At 41.4% G+C, this 16,691-nt stretch overlaps 1 protein-coding gene across 6 annotated transcripts; it reads right to left on the bottom strand.

Annotated features, from left to right (window-relative positions):
* Positions 1-3,178: 3,178 nt before the first annotated feature.
* On the bottom strand, positions 3,179-15,910 carry LACC1 (laccase domain containing 1). 6 transcript variants are annotated; one of them, XM_005230696.4, is made up of 6 exons: positions 15,676-15,908; positions 10,007-10,623; positions 8,566-8,747; positions 8,048-8,213; positions 5,590-5,815; positions 3,179-5,153 (listed from the first exon to the last, which is right to left on the bottom strand). In XM_005230696.4, exons 2-6 carry the CDS (start codon positions 10,569-10,571, stop codon positions 4,979-4,981), a joined length of 1,314 nt encoding a protein of 437 aa, XP_005230753.1. In that variant the 5' UTR covers positions 10,572-10,623; positions 15,676-15,908; the 3' UTR covers positions 3,179-4,978. The 6 variants fall into 6 exon arrangements, with proteins under 6 accessions (XP_005230753.1, XP_027633051.1, XP_027633050.1 ...); XM_027777250.2 differs by lacking the exon at positions 15,676-15,908 and adding an exon at positions 14,821-14,955; XM_027777249.2 differs by lacking the exon at positions 15,676-15,908 and adding an exon at positions 14,772-14,953.
* Between the last annotated feature and the right edge of the window lie 781 nt (positions 15,911-16,691).

The following is a 16,691-nucleotide window of genomic DNA, read 5'->3' as shown; positions in this document are numbered from 1 at the left end:
ACATTGCTTTCAACCTCCCTTATAAAACACTTACTCAGTTTTATGGTGGGTACTCCCCCAATTTTTTTGTTGCAACCTATTTATTTCAGATGTTCAGGCCTTTGGTACATGTAGAAGAGACACCACCAGAAAAACAAAGAGAGTAGATAGTAGTTGTGAATTACATTTGCACAAGAAGAGAGGAAATGAACACTTAGATAAAATCAAATGTGAAAATGAACTCCCATCGTTTAGTCACATACTGATTTTTGTCTCAGATCTGTTTTCTGTTGCAGGAATCAAATGGAAATCCATGTGGTGTCCTTGCTCCCATGACTGTCAGAATTCAGGTTGCCCTGGGGACATGATGCCACAGTTGCAGAGTGGGAAGACTGAGACCTCAGTCCCTGCCCTCGGGGGACTGCACTGCTGAAATTCTTTTGTGGGCCTCATTTGACAGCCCGCCGCCCCACATCACCCCCCCATCCCCCACCCCTCAAGAGCTTACAGATATAGGGAGCAAGCAGTATTTGTAATGTGAGATGCTACTGCAAGTCAAATGCTTACTAACGAAAGACCAGAGGGATCACTTTAAAAAATTAGCTTCCTATTTCTCTACGTGCCTTTGGGAAATACATAATCATGCTTTTTATCACCACAGCCACAGGCACTGTATACTTAAAGCAAGGAGAGCAACAAAATCTCTTAGTCTTATAAAAAGGTGTGACACTGGATAATAATTCGTAACATCCTGGATATAAGCTATACCCAATTAGGACAGTTCTTAAATCCACATACTTTTCTATCTGAATCATTCATCTGGAAACACTGGAGAGCATCTGCTGGAAATGGAAAGTAGAACAAGTCAGCCTTACAGGCAGAGCTTGCTGTCAGTCTTCGGAGGTACGTTAAACCCCTCAGCAGGTCAATACATTATTTCCTCTGTCACATAGAGGATTTACAGCTCCTGTCAGTGCACTGTCCAGTTATATTGTTCCACTTTGGTACTCAGAGAACAAAAGCCTCGCACACATGACATCAAGGCGAGTGCACACGTACACCCCCTCTGAGCCTCTGGACAAACGAGTGCAGCTCATCTCCGTCTTTGCATCACCCAGCAGCAAATTGAGCATGGAGTGGAAATGAGGACAGCAATGAGGGAATCTAGGAAAATTGACTTCTTCACCATGTAGGCTGGAAATTAGGAGCTCTTGTAGAAACCTAAAGTGGGGATGGGTTGGAGGAAACTGATAAAGATCCTGTGCTGAGGACAAAAAATGTCATACTGCTGCTAAAATAAAAAAAAGCATATGCACACAAAAGAAAGCAACACCGGTGCTGCTCTGCACGGAATGGCATCTGTTTCCTCCAACACCCTGCCACTGGATTCATGAACCTTGTAGGGCAACTGTGAGCAGCGGTGGACATAAATTCAGCAATGCATAAGAGATAAGCATGAGGGAAGTAAGATGAGAGGCAAAGACAACCACTTTGCAAACTATGTTACTGCTGGAGAAAGGAGACACCTTCCTGTCATTGAATGCTTGTAATTTGGGAGGAATAATATACTTTCTGTGAGTCAAGATGTGCCCAAATGTTTTGCTGAAGATCCAGGCCCAAGCCTTCCAAGTCTGCAGCTGCTCACAAATACAGCCATCAAATGCAGAACTAAGACCAAGCAACTGTCTAGCCCCCATCCTGTCTCCTTGGATTGTCAGTAGAAAGAGACTAGCAGTCACCAACAGAACCAACCTCTACAAGTTTATTAAAAGCATTTTTTATCTAACTTCCTTAATATTCTTCGCCATACCTGTGGCAATAAATGCCTCAGTTTGGATAAACATTTCACTAATTATCTCAGGCTTTCATCTATGCCTCTGAAGTTGCACACTGCTTCCCCAGACACTGGAACCAGAACCAGTGTTGGAGCTGTCCTCTTTTACTGGAATAGTGAAGAAAGCCTTTCTGAGACATGTTTTGGTACACTCCATTCAAACATATAAATGTAAATGAAGAGGCCCATATTCAGAATCTACAATAATAACAAATGTTAACTGCACAATAATAGCTATCAAAAACAATATTCAATGTGTTCATGCCTTGTGCTCTCCTCAGGGCATACCACAATCATAATTAATAGTGTTATTTAATAACAATAATAGGGCAAATGCAGTTTACAAATTCATGGGCAAGCTTAAGAAATGGAATCTGATCATTAGGTAGGTTCAGCTGAACAATTTATGAAGCACTTTAAGAGCTTCCCTAGAGGTGGTGAATCAGGGCTGATCTGCATGGCTCCTTCAGTGAGCAAAGGACTGAAAAGTAAATAGAGGTGCGAAACAGCCTTCTCTCATTTTTATCATGCCCTTCCTCTAAAGTTTTTTTTTTTTTTAATAACAGAATTAAAGTGCCTCTGTAGCAAGACTTTTGAAAGAAACTCTGTATGATACAGAGCCTAGTCTGTTTGGAGACTGAATATTATTATCTTCTTATTGGTCATGGAGTTCTCAGTAATCCATGTACAAAAGACTGCCTCCTGTCTTGACAGGTTTACAATCTAGGCAATTCTGTGTAAAATAAATAATTAACAATGACTGTGGTAACAATTTGTCTTCTGAAAGGTAAAGCCTTTGGTGTTTCTTCTTATTCTGACATGCTCACCAGCTTGCACAATCCTACCTGTAAATGGCATTTGTCTAAACAGAAAGTCTCTGCTGTCATTCTTGAGCAGGTATGAACAAGCCAGGGCTTACTATCAGTATCATGTTACTATGACTTAATATATTGAGCATTATATATATGAGCATTTGAACTGTGGTAAGTAGCATGGCTGCAAGGTCTTTCTACTTCCTGCAAAGTCAAGTGCACTAGTTTAAAACGATCTTTGAGGTGAGACGGACTAACAGCAAGCACATGGACACCTATGATGTTTCAGCTGTCAAGCAGCACCTTGCACAAGCAAGTAACTCAGTTGCTTTTAACAGCATGCACTTAATCCACAAGGGAAGAGGGTTAAGTGAAGGGCACTGACAGACAAGCTTTGGCTGAGCTTCAGGTGCAGGGACTGAGGACTAAGTGGTGCTACTGCCCCCACAGCAGAAACAGCAGAAGGAAAGACACCTTACTCATTTCACTGCTATGTCAGTGTCTCTAAGTGGTTCACACTTACATACCAAGGTAAGGGGACAGAACTAAAAGGTGAAGGTAGGTAGCTATTTATTTGCATTTTTTTTTTACCTAGTGCAGCAAAATAAGCCTGGCAGTGTCCATATAATTATATTATCCTATATTTGGAATGTCACACACAATACAGATACATACCACACACACCATCAGTTACTGTGCAGTAACATGCTTGGCAGCACCGAGGAGTATGTGCTGCCCCTGTTGGAGCCTGAACCTCCAGTTTGAAGCCATACCATCACCACAGTGAAGTTACAAAAGAAACCAAGAACGATGAAAGCAATGGTAAGGTTTTTAAAAGGTAACTGAAAATGTAAGAATTTTTATTGTCAAGTACTGCAGTGCTAAACCAGAAGAGGAATAGTATTTCTAAGGAAGTAGGAGAGCTGGAAGAAGCATTGGTTTTGGTAGATGGTTACAGTCAGAGGGTAACATACTCAGAACCAGGCTCTTCTCTGAGAAATACTATTCACAGGTAAAAGAAAATTTTTCAGAAGGTCTGTTCTCCCAGGGGACAAGGAAAGTTCTAAATTGGCCAGCTCTGAATCACAACCCAACAAAATGAAAAACAGTTTACTCTTCAAGCACAGATACTAGAATAACTTGGCAGACGATTACATAAGCAACAGTATCCGCTATGCTGTACAGTGCTTTGCAAAATGCATGGTTTGGAAAGGATGCGGTGCAGCCAGGGACTGGCGTGCAGCGTGAGCGAGCACTGACCTCTAGCGGACATAAAAGTCTAGAATCGGTAAAGACCGTTGAATTCAAAATAGCAATTACGTCATGCGGACAGTTGTCCCAAGGCTTGTGCTTGGCAGCTCTGCAAGCTACAGTCAGCATAGTTTTCTATTAGGAATCTCTCACTGTCTATGTGTCAGGAACTATCACGTCTATTTTAATGTCTAGAGGCAAAATTTTTACAGCCAAAACAAAACAGTGCATACTTCGAACGTGCTGAGCAAGACAGGTAAGGCAACTATTGGTCAGTAAAATTAACTGAGGCTAAATTCGCTCCCCTTTTCAGATGTTTATTAAGTGCCTTGCCACTGTTGGGACTGTCTCAATGGACATCAGCAGATCACCAAAAGTTTAAAGAAAATTGTAAGGAAACATGAACATGTCATGTCATACCATATTAAGATTCACAGTCCTACTTTTTCTACAATCAAAAAATAGAGAATGGCAAGAGTTCATATATTTTCAAGGTCTGCCTCAAAGGAGCTTGTGTGCTTCTCACTTTCAAGTTATTTTCCATAGGAAAAGTTCTGTAAGTGTTTTGGAGCTCTTTAAACAACTCCAAAGAAGAAAAACAATCCCAGGCACGTAATTCTGTAAGGCTAATCTTCAGCTGAAACTACAAAAGTTGGGTGTTCTCAAATAGTTGATGTGCAATACAGGCTTTCCTTCCTGTATCAGTAATGTCATACTTCATTCAGAAGTCTCACTTAGAAGCTAATGAAGACTGGGGTACTTTCACCACCTTAAAACTGAGGTTTCTGGGAAATACTTGGTCAAGGCTTGAAAAAATTGGAGCTTCCATCTAGTCTTGCAGAAGGGCTTTGTCACTGGTGTGGGTTGTCCTTGTTTCCTTTGCAGCCTGTCTCACACAAGAATTATTGGCCCCACACCCTAGACATTTACTCTTGACTCAGAATGGCAGGGAAGGGAAAAAGTGGGAGAATCTCAAGATCTGTGAATTCTCTGTTACAAGTCTGTGCAAGGAAGGGGGAAGAACTTCTATGAGGAGAGCAGGATGCCAGGAAATGCACAAGACTTATTGTCTAAATACTATTTAAAAGCAAGAGATACAATCTCAGTCTTTGATTGATATGAAACCCATCTGTGTCCCAAAGTTAGTGCCATCACGGAAGTGAGAGTAGAATTTATCAGGGTGGCATGCAGTACAGAAAGTGATATTTTGGCTTTGGTCTATGACAGAATCATCTTGGATGTTCTCAGGAAGGATCCCACCACTCTCAAGAAGAATCCTTAAACAAAGAGAAACAGAAAATATTTTTCATACATACTCACATTCCTTAAGACACTACCATTCAGACAGCACCTCAAGTACCAACTGAACAAACCATGCCAATTTGTGATTGGGACTTCAGTCTGCTTTTATCTTTCTTCCAGTATTATACTACAATAATTGCTTTTCTGCAACCAGTAAACCCAAATTTAACTTGAACATTTGCCTATAATCCATAAACTAACAGTGTAACAGTAAAATAATAGTTGAAACCCAGCAAAAGTGAGCAGATACCATTCATTCAAAGGTATAATTTGATGATTTGCGAAGTACTAGAGAGTACTTCTAATTGGATTGTGAGGACCCTCACCATAACAGTGCTGGATAATACAACACCAAAATAATCGTTGATAACTAATGTGCAATTAAGTCTTTTTTTCACTCAGTAGGCTTACCGTGTTGCTTTTCTAATATCAATGTAAGGACATGCAGAGTCAATTAGTCTCACACATTTCGGATCAATTCTGTAAAATTCTTTTGCCGATTCGTGAGGAAGTTTGTAGCAGCAAGGTCCTACAGATGGGCCCAGCACCACAAGGATATCTTTCACATTACAGCCGTATTCAGATACCATAGCATTTACTGTGGCCATAGAAACTCCTAACAATGTGCCTTTCCATCCTGTGAGGAATGAGAGGTTGAAAAATGAACTGTATAAATTGTCTCTTTAATTTGATATTAGCTAAAATATAAGCTATTATTAAACTACAACAGTTACATCTAAAAATAATTACATCTAATAATAAATAATTATTGTTTAAAACCCCCAACACATTAGCAACTTTCTGTTAGCTGATACAATTTTGTAGAGATGGAAACTAGAGAGAAGAGTTTAGATTAGGATTCCAGAATTCCTTTTTCTCAGTGTCCTGGTTTGGGCAACTAGAGCATACCTTACAGGCTCTGTGCTTGAAACATTTAAATGGGAATATGACAGCAGAAATATGTTACAGTCAGAAGTGTATTTTTATAATATGGTGAAAATTATTCTGATGTTATTTTAGGAAAAAAAAAAAAAGGCTCAAGCTAGAGACATTGTTTGGAATAGACAGAAGAAAGCCAAACTTTGCACTTCAGCATTGTTTAGAATAGCTAGAAAAAAGCCCAGCTTTGAGTTCTCTTATCTCAGTTTGAGTCCCAGGAAGTCTTAACAAAGGACAGGATATGCTAATACTTTTTCCTCTGCTTTCCTACATCAAAAGACTGAGATGACCTTATACCTAGTTGTCTTTATTTGTATACACAGCAACATGTTTTCAAGTTAAACATGAACTGAGATGGGGTTGTGCAGGAAGGAAAGGACGACTCAGCCTGGAGAAGAGAAGGCTCCAGGAAGACCTCACTGCAGCCTTTCAATACTTAAAGGGGGCTTATAAGAAAGACTGGGCCTGTAGTGATAGGGCAAGGAGTAATGGTTTTAAACTAAAAGAGGATAGATTTACATTAGATATTAGGAAAAAAAACTCTTTACTGTGAGAGTCATAAGACACTGGAACAGGTTGCCCAGAGAAGTTGCAGGTGCTCCATCCCTGGAAGTGTTCAAGGCCAGGCTGGATGAGTCTTTGAGCTACCTGGTCTAGTGGAAGGCGTCCCTGCCCGTGGCAGTGGGGTGGAAGTAGATGATCTTTAAGGTCCTCTCCGAGCCAAACCATTCTATGATTCTATGACTTAGGAAAAGATAACTGGAAGCCTGGCAAGGATTGTGATGTGGGAACAAAAGCCAAAACTTGGGAGATGGAAGGTAGGAGTTCAGGCTAGAGCCAGGAGGTATGCTTGGAAAAGGCAGCGGTGTGGGCTGGGGGAACAGTGTGATGCGTCAGGGACTAGGTAAATGAGGAGACAGCAGAGAAAGGAGCAACTACAGATTTAAATATTTTGCAATAATTAGGTTTGAAAACTTACAATGTAAAACTTTCAAGAGTAGATAAAATTGTCTCCATCTCTTCTCCCCATTAAAAATCACATTCCCTTCTCCTCCCAGACAGACATACCACAATTCTTACTGCTTTCACCTTCTGTAACCTAAGATTGCTAGGACTTTCTCTAACCTAAGCTCGTTAAGCACAGGGTGGGACATGCATGGACACGCCCCACCCCACTTTACTGAAGGAAAGTCAACGTTTTAATCATCTTATGACTCAGAAATTGAAGTTTATTTTGGCTAATTTACTGAATGCATGAAGAATTATATGAATTAGGTGGTACTCACAGGTTCTAGGCAGAGGTGAAGCTTCCTACCATATTAGAGGGGTGTATTAGCATCAAAGCTGAGAAGAAACTCACAGCTGTGCATTCTCCTTGACCTCATAAATAACAGACTTTTTTATAAAGTGAAACAGCCCCAGCAGGAAAATCTCACCACAGGATATGTGTTCTAGCCTGACAGCTAGGACATCTTCTGAAGTCAGACATAACCCCAGGTTGTGCTAAAACATCCCTACTTCAGTTTTATTCTCACTTGGTTTGGGTCAGACAAATATTTCTTCTGATCCAAAATGATTGTTGGGGGCATTGGCTTTATAGCTGGTTTTTTACATATGAAGTTAGGGCGCTAAAAGAATTATTTGGTTTTGGCTACCAGATCAGCAAAATAAATGTATAACTACATAAATAATAATTATTAAAGTTATAAAATAAAAAAAATACATAGCTTGGGAAACAAACTATTCTCAAGACTAATTTTTTATTGGCAGGATACAAACTGAACAGGTCAGGGTCTATATAGTTATGTGACCTTGGATTTATTCATCCTCATTCAGTGCTCCTTTCTTTACTGATTTGTAATCCTTAGTCCAAAACTCCCTTTCCAGTGGTCTCCTAGTCATTTTGATCTCCATGATTTAAAATTCCTACCAGAATGAGCAGCACCGCAGACTTTTCTGACAGGATCAGCAAACAGCACGGGTATGCAATCAGCACCAGGAGCTGCTATCGTAACACCTTTCTGATCTGTAACAATTCCATCATAGCTGTCAGGCTCTGTCTTTCCCATAATACACACAGCATTAGCGTGATCAATCTGTCAAAGCAAAACCAGAACACAGATGGTGATACGGCAAGCAAAAAAACCCAGTTCTGACTAATGCAAGGATTTTTCTTTGGTGTGGAAAACGCTCTGCACCTTCTGAATCATGGAAATCAGGCACTCCTTTGTTCAAATGCCATACAGATGTATCAGTAGAAAGCCACCATAGCCAAACGGCTGATAGTTTGGATGGCTATTCCCACAGATAAAGTGCCAGCATAAATATTTTAATTGTCCTGGGTCTTACAAGTTCTTGCTGAGAAAGGCAAGAATAATGCCTACAGTTTTACCCAGTGATACATGAAGATCTGATCTGTTTATATAAATCCATTGCTTGCTAAGATACCTTGACTCTGTGAAAAGCCTCTGGGTTAAATCCTGCAACACTAGCTAGCCGGCGGAGATTTTCTTTAACAACAACTTGTGGGTCCCTTCGCTTGGAACTACTGAAGAGATTGCAGGAGCTTAGAGTTGGTATGTAGGAGATCCCACCTGTCCTTGTGGTGAACCCATGTAGGAAAATTTCATCTGGCAAGGCAAAAAAAGACAACAACAATTGTTTTCAACACAAGTCCAGATATTACATGGCTTTATACTGAAGAGGGCTGGAATTAGCCCATCAAGTTAAGTATTGCTTTACCCATATTTTGCTGTGTCATTTAAATTTAAGGATTCTAAATTTCCTTCTTGCTCATAATCATAATGCCCTGAGGGCAAGGCAGACCTTGGAGCAAGGAGTCCTGCAAGATTTAGCCTGACTTTTTGCAGAGTTGTAGCGCAAACCCTAGAGAAGAGGTAACTCACTGAGAAAAATTAAGAGCAGATTTTTTAAAAAATGTTCTAACCTCCCAAGGTTTTTTGCCAAATGAGTACTAGTTCTCAACACTTCAAAGAATCTCAAACATCCTTCTGAAGTACACTGAAAGCACTGAGAATTTTGAGCATTGTTGAAAAATCTTTTTTTTACTTTGTGGATCATTTATCATGGCCTCATGCATCAAATGCAGTCACTGTTTTGGGGGAGACAGGGTGGAGGGGTCTGCGTGGCACAGTTAAATACAGACAGTCCCACAACTGATATTTTTGCTGTCTTAACAGCTGACAAGCTTTGTGACATAATCAGAGTGGAGATTCAAAATCTCTTCTATGTAATGTGAACCTTTCAAAGTCACAGTCAAAATCTCGAAGACAATGGAGACAAAAATTGCTTTAAGTAAGTTACGGTCCTTTCACGTTCTGGATCATTACAGACATATTTTTAGGGAAAGACAGTTCCAAATTTTTGCAGTAGCAAACCTCTCAGCTTTCCCCTGAATCCTCTGAGTCATGTGACCTCATAATCACACCACTTCAGAAACATGCTGCAGTAAACTGGGTCATGCCATGGCAGGGACAGTGAGACATCAATCTGATTAACCAGGCACGTCCAAGGCTGCAGACCAAAAGAAACTCCTGTCCTGCCTTTCTTTGAGAAGATGATGGTAACTCTCCAAGTGTGCAATTCCCACACAGAGGGGAAGGGATTTTACTGTCTGCACTAATGCTCTCACTAACCCTGGGCCTCTCTTTCCTCTGGTCATGCCCTAGACCTGGTACACACTTGCCAGTCTTTTGCTGTCTCTCTATTGTCGCTTCCCCATCTTACAGACATGACACACTATTACAACATCATAGAGAATTATCTGCTGCCTGAAGACATTTCCAAACCTTACCTTTTTTGCAATTCCCTTGAACAGGTATGCTTGGGAACAGTCTCTGTAAAATCTATTAGCTGGGATTCTCTTTACCTGGGATCAGGAAAGATCTGAGGATGGTGAGCTCCCCTTTCAGGCTCGGCAGGCTTTCTAAGTACATCTGAATCTCTCTTTGGATAAGTGCCACATCCTGCGTAGGAAGCCTTTGCCCTTCACTCTGAGGTTCAGATATCTGTAGGTTTTCACAATCAGATGCCACCTGTAAATCCTCAAATTCAAACTGGTAGACTGCTGTAAAGAGATGGTCTATATATACTTTCATTAAGTCTTTTCTTAAGGGAGGGAGAATAACTTTAATGACACTTAGGTCTTTTTCATCCAGTCTTTGTTTGATGGTGTATAAAGCACCAGCTGCAGTCAGAGCACATACCACCTCTAGTTTTTTCTTCAGATTCTGAAAATCTCTCAGAGGTGGAAGCAAGGACTCTTGTTCACTGTCCTTGTCACTCCCCTGATTCTGGTAACACATGACGTAAACAAATGGAGCTGGGATGGAAGAGCACTTATCAATAGTTTCCAGCATGTTACGCAGTAATCCTTGGATGTTCTGCAAGTTGGCTGGTAGGCTGAACAGATCTATCAATACTGCTTCCACCATACTCAAGGATATTTAGAGATTCCTACAACCACCAAGTATTCAGTAACAAAACCTGAAAAACAAACAAAAAGGCAAGACAGCATCATTAGTCCAACCACAGTATTATGTAATTAAGGCAACGCACTCAGTGATACTGTGTAGAGAAGGTGGCATAGCAGTAGTTATGGTCTTAGGATCTTTTTACTGCATCAAAAGAGAAGTAGCGGAAATGAGAATTATTATGTATTTAAGTACTTGGGTATTTCCCTACCACCCTGCCTACCTCAGGTTTTTCCCAGGTCAGGGATGATAAAAGGTTAGTACATAATATTAGATTTACTGAATCAATTAACCTACATTAGCCTAATGGATCTTCTTGACCTCTGACTGTTGGGCCCTCCTCCAGCTCCCATGAGGGGAACCAAATACAGAGGTCCCTCAGTTTCCTGGAACTTGAGGAGTTTCTTTTTTTCAGAGGGATTTTACACTTATCACTGAGGTGGAGCTCATGTCTGCTACCTCTCCTGGCAGCAGGGGTGCTGGGCTGTGAGCGCAATGACATCACTCCCACAGGCTTCCACACAACTTTTTTTCACTTCTCTGTTTTGCATTACCAAAACTATTTACTTGCAAATTTCTAACTTCTGTGTGGAAAGGCACATGATCCGTATAGTTCTTCTTTTCAACATGCATAGGAACTCAGCACAGGCTACTGGAACTTCACCTAGTAACACGAGATCTACACAGAACTAAATGAAAAAAATAATATAATGCTGTGCACAACTTCTTGCCTCAGCTTTTTCACTATGCTCTGAAATCAAGACATGTTAAGTTATCAAAAATCATTCTATAGTTCACAGCTTGTCTTGTAGATCCATGGTATACGTCCAGTTTTGGTGGGGTTTTTTCTTCCTTTTCTGAACTTTCTTGATCCAAACCCAGCTAGGCCTACTTGTAGAAACTTGTCTATCCATCTCTTCCTCTCTGTTCCTATGAGAGCCTATTTTACATATCCTCTTAGAAGTTTCTTATTTTCTTTTCTCTGTCTCTGATAATTTTTTCGTTTCCAGTGCAAGCCTCCAGAGGTCTGGAACAAAAGACTACATGCCTCTGCTTTGGGAACCTTGAACAGACGGCTATTTAGATTTCACAACTAAGCACCGTGCTTGATTCAGGAAGCATGCATGCAGCTTTATGACCAGTTGTAACACCCGTAATTATTTAGAGTATTCTTTAATACCACCATTTTTTTGCACAGTAACAAATTGTGCATCTATATTAATTCATTTACAGGAAATTTAATAACTTTGCAGGAACAAGGGACTTGAGAATCTTCTAAGTCTTTGAAATGAATGCTCTGCTACTAGAGCTAACGGTACCAGGTAATGCCTGGCACTATTTTCCTGCTCCAAGTCCTCATTCTCCTGTAACTACATGCATGCTCTGGCTTCACAGCACTTCATTATCCTGCAAAAATACTGCTTGTGTGTGTACTTGAAGCCTACCACTATGGTGGACTTGGTGTCCTTGGCATTTTGTGGTTGACAATGGATTCCCTGAGTTTCCACACTCAAACAAGAAGTCAAAGACCCTTCTGGTTTTAATGGATTGTATATTCAGAGGAGGTTTTACAGAAAACATTCTATGTTTTTTTCATTGTTCTTTCCCCCAGACTGGAAGAAAAATAATCCTGACTGAAAATGATGTTTACCTTTCTGCAAGTTGAATGCTTACGAAGATTAATTAGTGACTATCAAAACAGGTGAATTGAAAGTATCAAAATGTAACAGCAGATAAAACATCTGCCATGGAATTTATGACTCTTGATTTTGCTCAGAGTATTATTTACACACAGCTGATAATAGATTTTAGACAAAACAGCTTGCTAAGAAAACAGTGTCAAAACAGCGTCATGTCAAAGACCATGACATGGGAAATCAGGGTATTTCCTTCCCTACCCTGACTCTCTCCGTGGGAAGCCTCTAAGAATACGACACGATCCCAGTCTAGGTATAGCTAAGAGCCCCAGCAAAGAGTACAACAAAGGGGTGTAGTGGAAAAACAGATTACTGCTCCACTTCAGATATGCCAATAGTGGAAGGTAAGTAGAGTTCATTTAACTCCTTGTATTTCCCCAGAAAAATACCACCAAAGAAAAGGTGGAAGCAAAGTGCAGAGAGAGAGGTAATTGCCTTCATTGATACTAAGTTGTGTGTGTATTGCAAAAAGCCCACAGGGGCAATTATTGGGATGTACATAAAGAAGTAATGGGGCTGATTGACTCTCATATCCTTCCAGTTTTGCATCACAGAGTCCTACTGAGGCCAGTAGTGTCACAATTAAATTTGCTTACAGTCATAATAAAATTGTTTGACTGCTTTCCAAGTCTCCTAACAAAACCCTTCTCAAAATACAGCCTCACCAAGCACAGCAATGTTCTAGCTTATGAGAAACGCATTCATGGTTATTCAGGTTTTAAGTAATATGCTCTACAGTCCCAGCATTTCATGGGAAGTGTCACTGCACATAACTAGATCAGAAGAGATTAACTGCATTTATTAAGGAGTTGCTCATTTCAGTACACACTGCAAGACACATACTTGCACAAACTTGAAGCCAAGGCCACCCATTAGCTGTTTCATTCACCCTCTGAAACTTTGTCAGTACAAACATTTGGAGGGTAAAAAGATTCTCTTGCATTGATATAATGAGAAAGAAAATAAAAGAAAATGGTAGATAATGAGAAGGGAGGAGAGGTGAGGAGGTAACAAAAGCAAAAAGGAGAAAAGCATAGTGAATACAGAAAAGAAACAATGAAGGAAAGTAAACTGGGCTGCAGAGAAGAGGCAGCTCAGGGTAGAAAAAAGATCCAAAAAGCAACTTTCAAAACCCCCAGAAATCTAATTCTGAAAGCTCATTCTTGGTCAAGGCAAGATCACTGGCAATTTCCGGCACCTTTGAATCCCAATGGTCACCTTATCTTCTTACAGAAACTCAGAGAACAGACATCATTTTGGGAAAATTAAAAAGGCAAGAAATATTTAACATCTGCCAGAGACACATGCACAGAGAAAGAAAACAGGTCACTAAAGCAGCCCGTATGAACAGGAACAAGAGCCAATTTGTAATAAAATTCCAACAGCAAAGACAAAATAATGGGGGAAAAAAATATAAACACCTCTTAAACTGCATTAAAATAAAACGCTCTGCCTCTCTTAACTCAGGAGTATTTAGGCAAGGTTGAAGAAACAGAAATCAGCACTTACAATGAAAATACTGAAGTACATGCAGTTTTTATAAACAAACTCAAAGTTTAAAACACAGGAATTTACTTACACAGGTAGACAATCCTTCTAAAACTCTTGAAAGATACCATCTGATATAAGCACACATTACCAGCTTTATATATCTCACTTCTCACTGTCAGTCTTGCAGCTGATTTGTATGTACATGATGGAAATTCCTATTCTAGGTAAGATTATAGTGGGAACCTGTATTTCTTCTTAATGATAAGACCCTCCTTTGTTGCTGTCAGCATACACAGGAAATAACAAACTGTATTGAAAGGCACCAACATGATTAAGTGCCTGGTTAGCGTTAAACCCGGAAGCAGCATTAACTCTGCCTTGTAACCTTGCAGCTATAATCATGTTCTAATGCATCAGCTTTGCACAATCTCAGATTCAGAAACGTACAGCATGGCAAAACGGAACAAGAACACAAAGACCTTAAAGAAAAACTTGTGCAGACTGAGTAAGTTTCTTTTTCTGAGCTGGAACTGCAAGTCCCAGTCAAGAATTTGGCAGTCAGTCAAGCAAAAGTATATTCAGAAGGCCCCCAGATAGAGAGGTTATGAGCGGCCACTCTTCAGGGCCACAAGCCCAAAATCAAGATGGTAATTTCTCCTCAGAGCAGTCAGAAATTTCACAGAGCTCTGTAAAAAAGTTTGAATGTTTTGCCAGGACAATGCAAAGGTCAAAAGGCAAATGGGGGAATGAAGGATTTATTTTAGGCTTTGTCCAAGAAACAAATAATAATAAATACGTTTTCTCAGCTGTGCTAAAAATAGTCATGACCGATCAGTATATGACAACTGAAAAAAAGGACAAGAACGAAAGTTTTAAATATTAAAATAATGAAAATAAATATTTTTTTCATGTACAGAGGAATTAATAACATCTGATTTCTTGCAAATTGCTGTCCTTTGCCTTCTGTTCCTACCTTCCCTGCAACTGCAGTAACCTACATTTCTGCCAGCTCCAGAACACACCTCGGGAGTCCCCCTTCTGCTCGTCCTTCCAGCACACGCTGGGCAGAGGGATGAGAGCGCAGTCCTCCTGGCTCTCCTTCCCAGAGGGAACTGATGCGGCTATTGCGTCCTTCCCTGCCCAGACACCTGTTTTTATGAAGTCTGCAGAAATCAGTTATCTCTGGGCCTTTCCACTCCCTGGCAAACGTGCTGAACTAGATCATTAAAAATTAACCGGGGGGGGGGACGGACGGACGACGGGGGACAGGGACGGGGGACAGACTCGATGGAGAGAGACCAACACAACCATTTCCTTTCGTTCAACCAGAGAGAGAAAAAAGGAATTACTGGGGTTATTTTTGGTACAGAGTGCTGAGAAAGGCTAAGGAAAGGGTCTGAAAATATCCAGGATACAAAACACTGACAAACAACAAATTGATGTCTCTGGCTGTAGTATTACATTCAGCTTCAGCCATTTCAAAAAAAGGATGAAATAAACCGATATGGGCCACTGAATTATAAAAAATTGTGGGGATTTAGAATTAAAATTCCCTAACCTAGACTTCAGAGGAACAGGACTGGGCAGGAGGGGCAGGAGACAGGGCCACAGCCGTGGAACTGGAATGGGCAGGGCACTGTGTCCAGTAGAAACCAGGCGACATTTCTTCTTCCTCGTAACCCAATGGTGCCCAGCAAAACTTACATTCTCTGCAGTGTACATCAAACACTTCACGAATTATGACAGGAAATGCAGTTTAATCCAATGAATTAGATAACTCGGGGAATTCAGAAGCGAAAAAAGGCTCAGAAAATTGCCTTAGCCCCTGGGCGAGCCAGGCTGCGCTACCACAACGGGCCCCACCACGAAGCACCCACCTACGTCGCTGTTCCCTCCGGTTTTCCTCCGCCTCCTGCCAGGGACAGGCCTGCCGGCCCTCTCCCGGCTCCCTGTGCCCCCTGCCCGCCGCTAACGGCCACGCTCCCCTCCCGCCGCCTCCGCCGCTCCATTGCCTCGGCTGAAGTTCTCCGACGCTCCCTAAGGCCCGTACACCGCGCCGCGGAGCCGGCCCTTGGCCGACGCTCCCTGACGGGTGGCGGGCGCCGCGCGCGCCACGGTTTAGGCGGGAAGGGGCGGGGACGGGGCGGCCGTTGCAGCCCCCCTGAGGGGGGTCGGCTGCGTGAGGAGGGTCGGCGCCGCTCGTCGCCGGCGTCGGGGCGAGAGGTGGTCGCCGCGTCCCAGGGCGCCTGGTTCTGCTCTGAATGCGTTTCAGTGCCGCAGGGACAGGGTTGCTTGGTGTGTGGGGGTGCGTGGAGTGCTTGAGCGGCATAGAGGGGAGAAATGCCGGGTGCCAGTACAACCGTTGAAACAGCCCCAAAAATAAAATTATAGATGTGGTTTCCTAGTCAGGACTACGAAACTTGAGGCACGGTTTGTGGGTCCTCTGAGTGCCGTTTAATATACCGGGCCTGCAGATGCACTTGTGCCAGAGTCGTGTTTACTTGAGAGTTCTGTGTCACTTCAGATACAGAGCTTTTATATAACAATACAGATTTTATTAATTATCCAAAGTGGTACAAAAATAGTACGAAATGTTTTCTGATCTCAGGCAGGGGTATGTCTTTATAATGATACTAGTTTGTGACTTACATGTGGCAGTTTTCTCAGTCTGTAGTTTATCTTACATTAAGGAGAGTTGAATAGTTAATATACTAGGCAGTTGCAGTATGGTAACTGGAATAATTTAAGTATTCAGGCTATATTTAGCTCTCATGCATTTCAGATGTTCTTAAAGTGCTTTTAAGAGCTATGACTGTATTCACAAACTGAGGATGTGCCCTGCAGAGAAGCTAGAACGTTCAAATACTTTAGTTTATAAAATTCTGCAATAAAG

Source organism: Falco peregrinus, chromosome 4, assembly GCF_023634155.1.
Source record: "Falco peregrinus isolate bFalPer1 chromosome 4, bFalPer1.pri, whole genome shotgun sequence".
NCBI classification, from domain to species: domain Eukaryota; kingdom Metazoa; phylum Chordata; class Aves; order Falconiformes; family Falconidae; genus Falco; species Falco peregrinus.
Note: the sequence above shows the minus strand (reverse complement) of the source record. Positions and strands in the feature narration are given on the sequence as shown.

Excerpts from the sequence above, each read along its gene's own strand:
- LACC1 (XM_005230696.4), bottom strand. The coding sequence starts at position 10,571 with ATGGTGGAAGCAGTATTGATAGATCTGTTCAGCCTACCAGCCAACTTG. Across the intron at positions 8,748-10,006 it reads CAGATCTTTCCTGATCCCAG|ATGAAATTTTCCTACATGGG; the intron begins GTAAAGAGAATC and ends TTGCCTTGCCAG. Across the intron at positions 5,816-8,047 it reads CTGCGGTGCTGCTCATTCTG|GATGGAAAGGCACATTGTTA; the intron begins GTAGGAATTTTA and ends CATTCCTCACAG.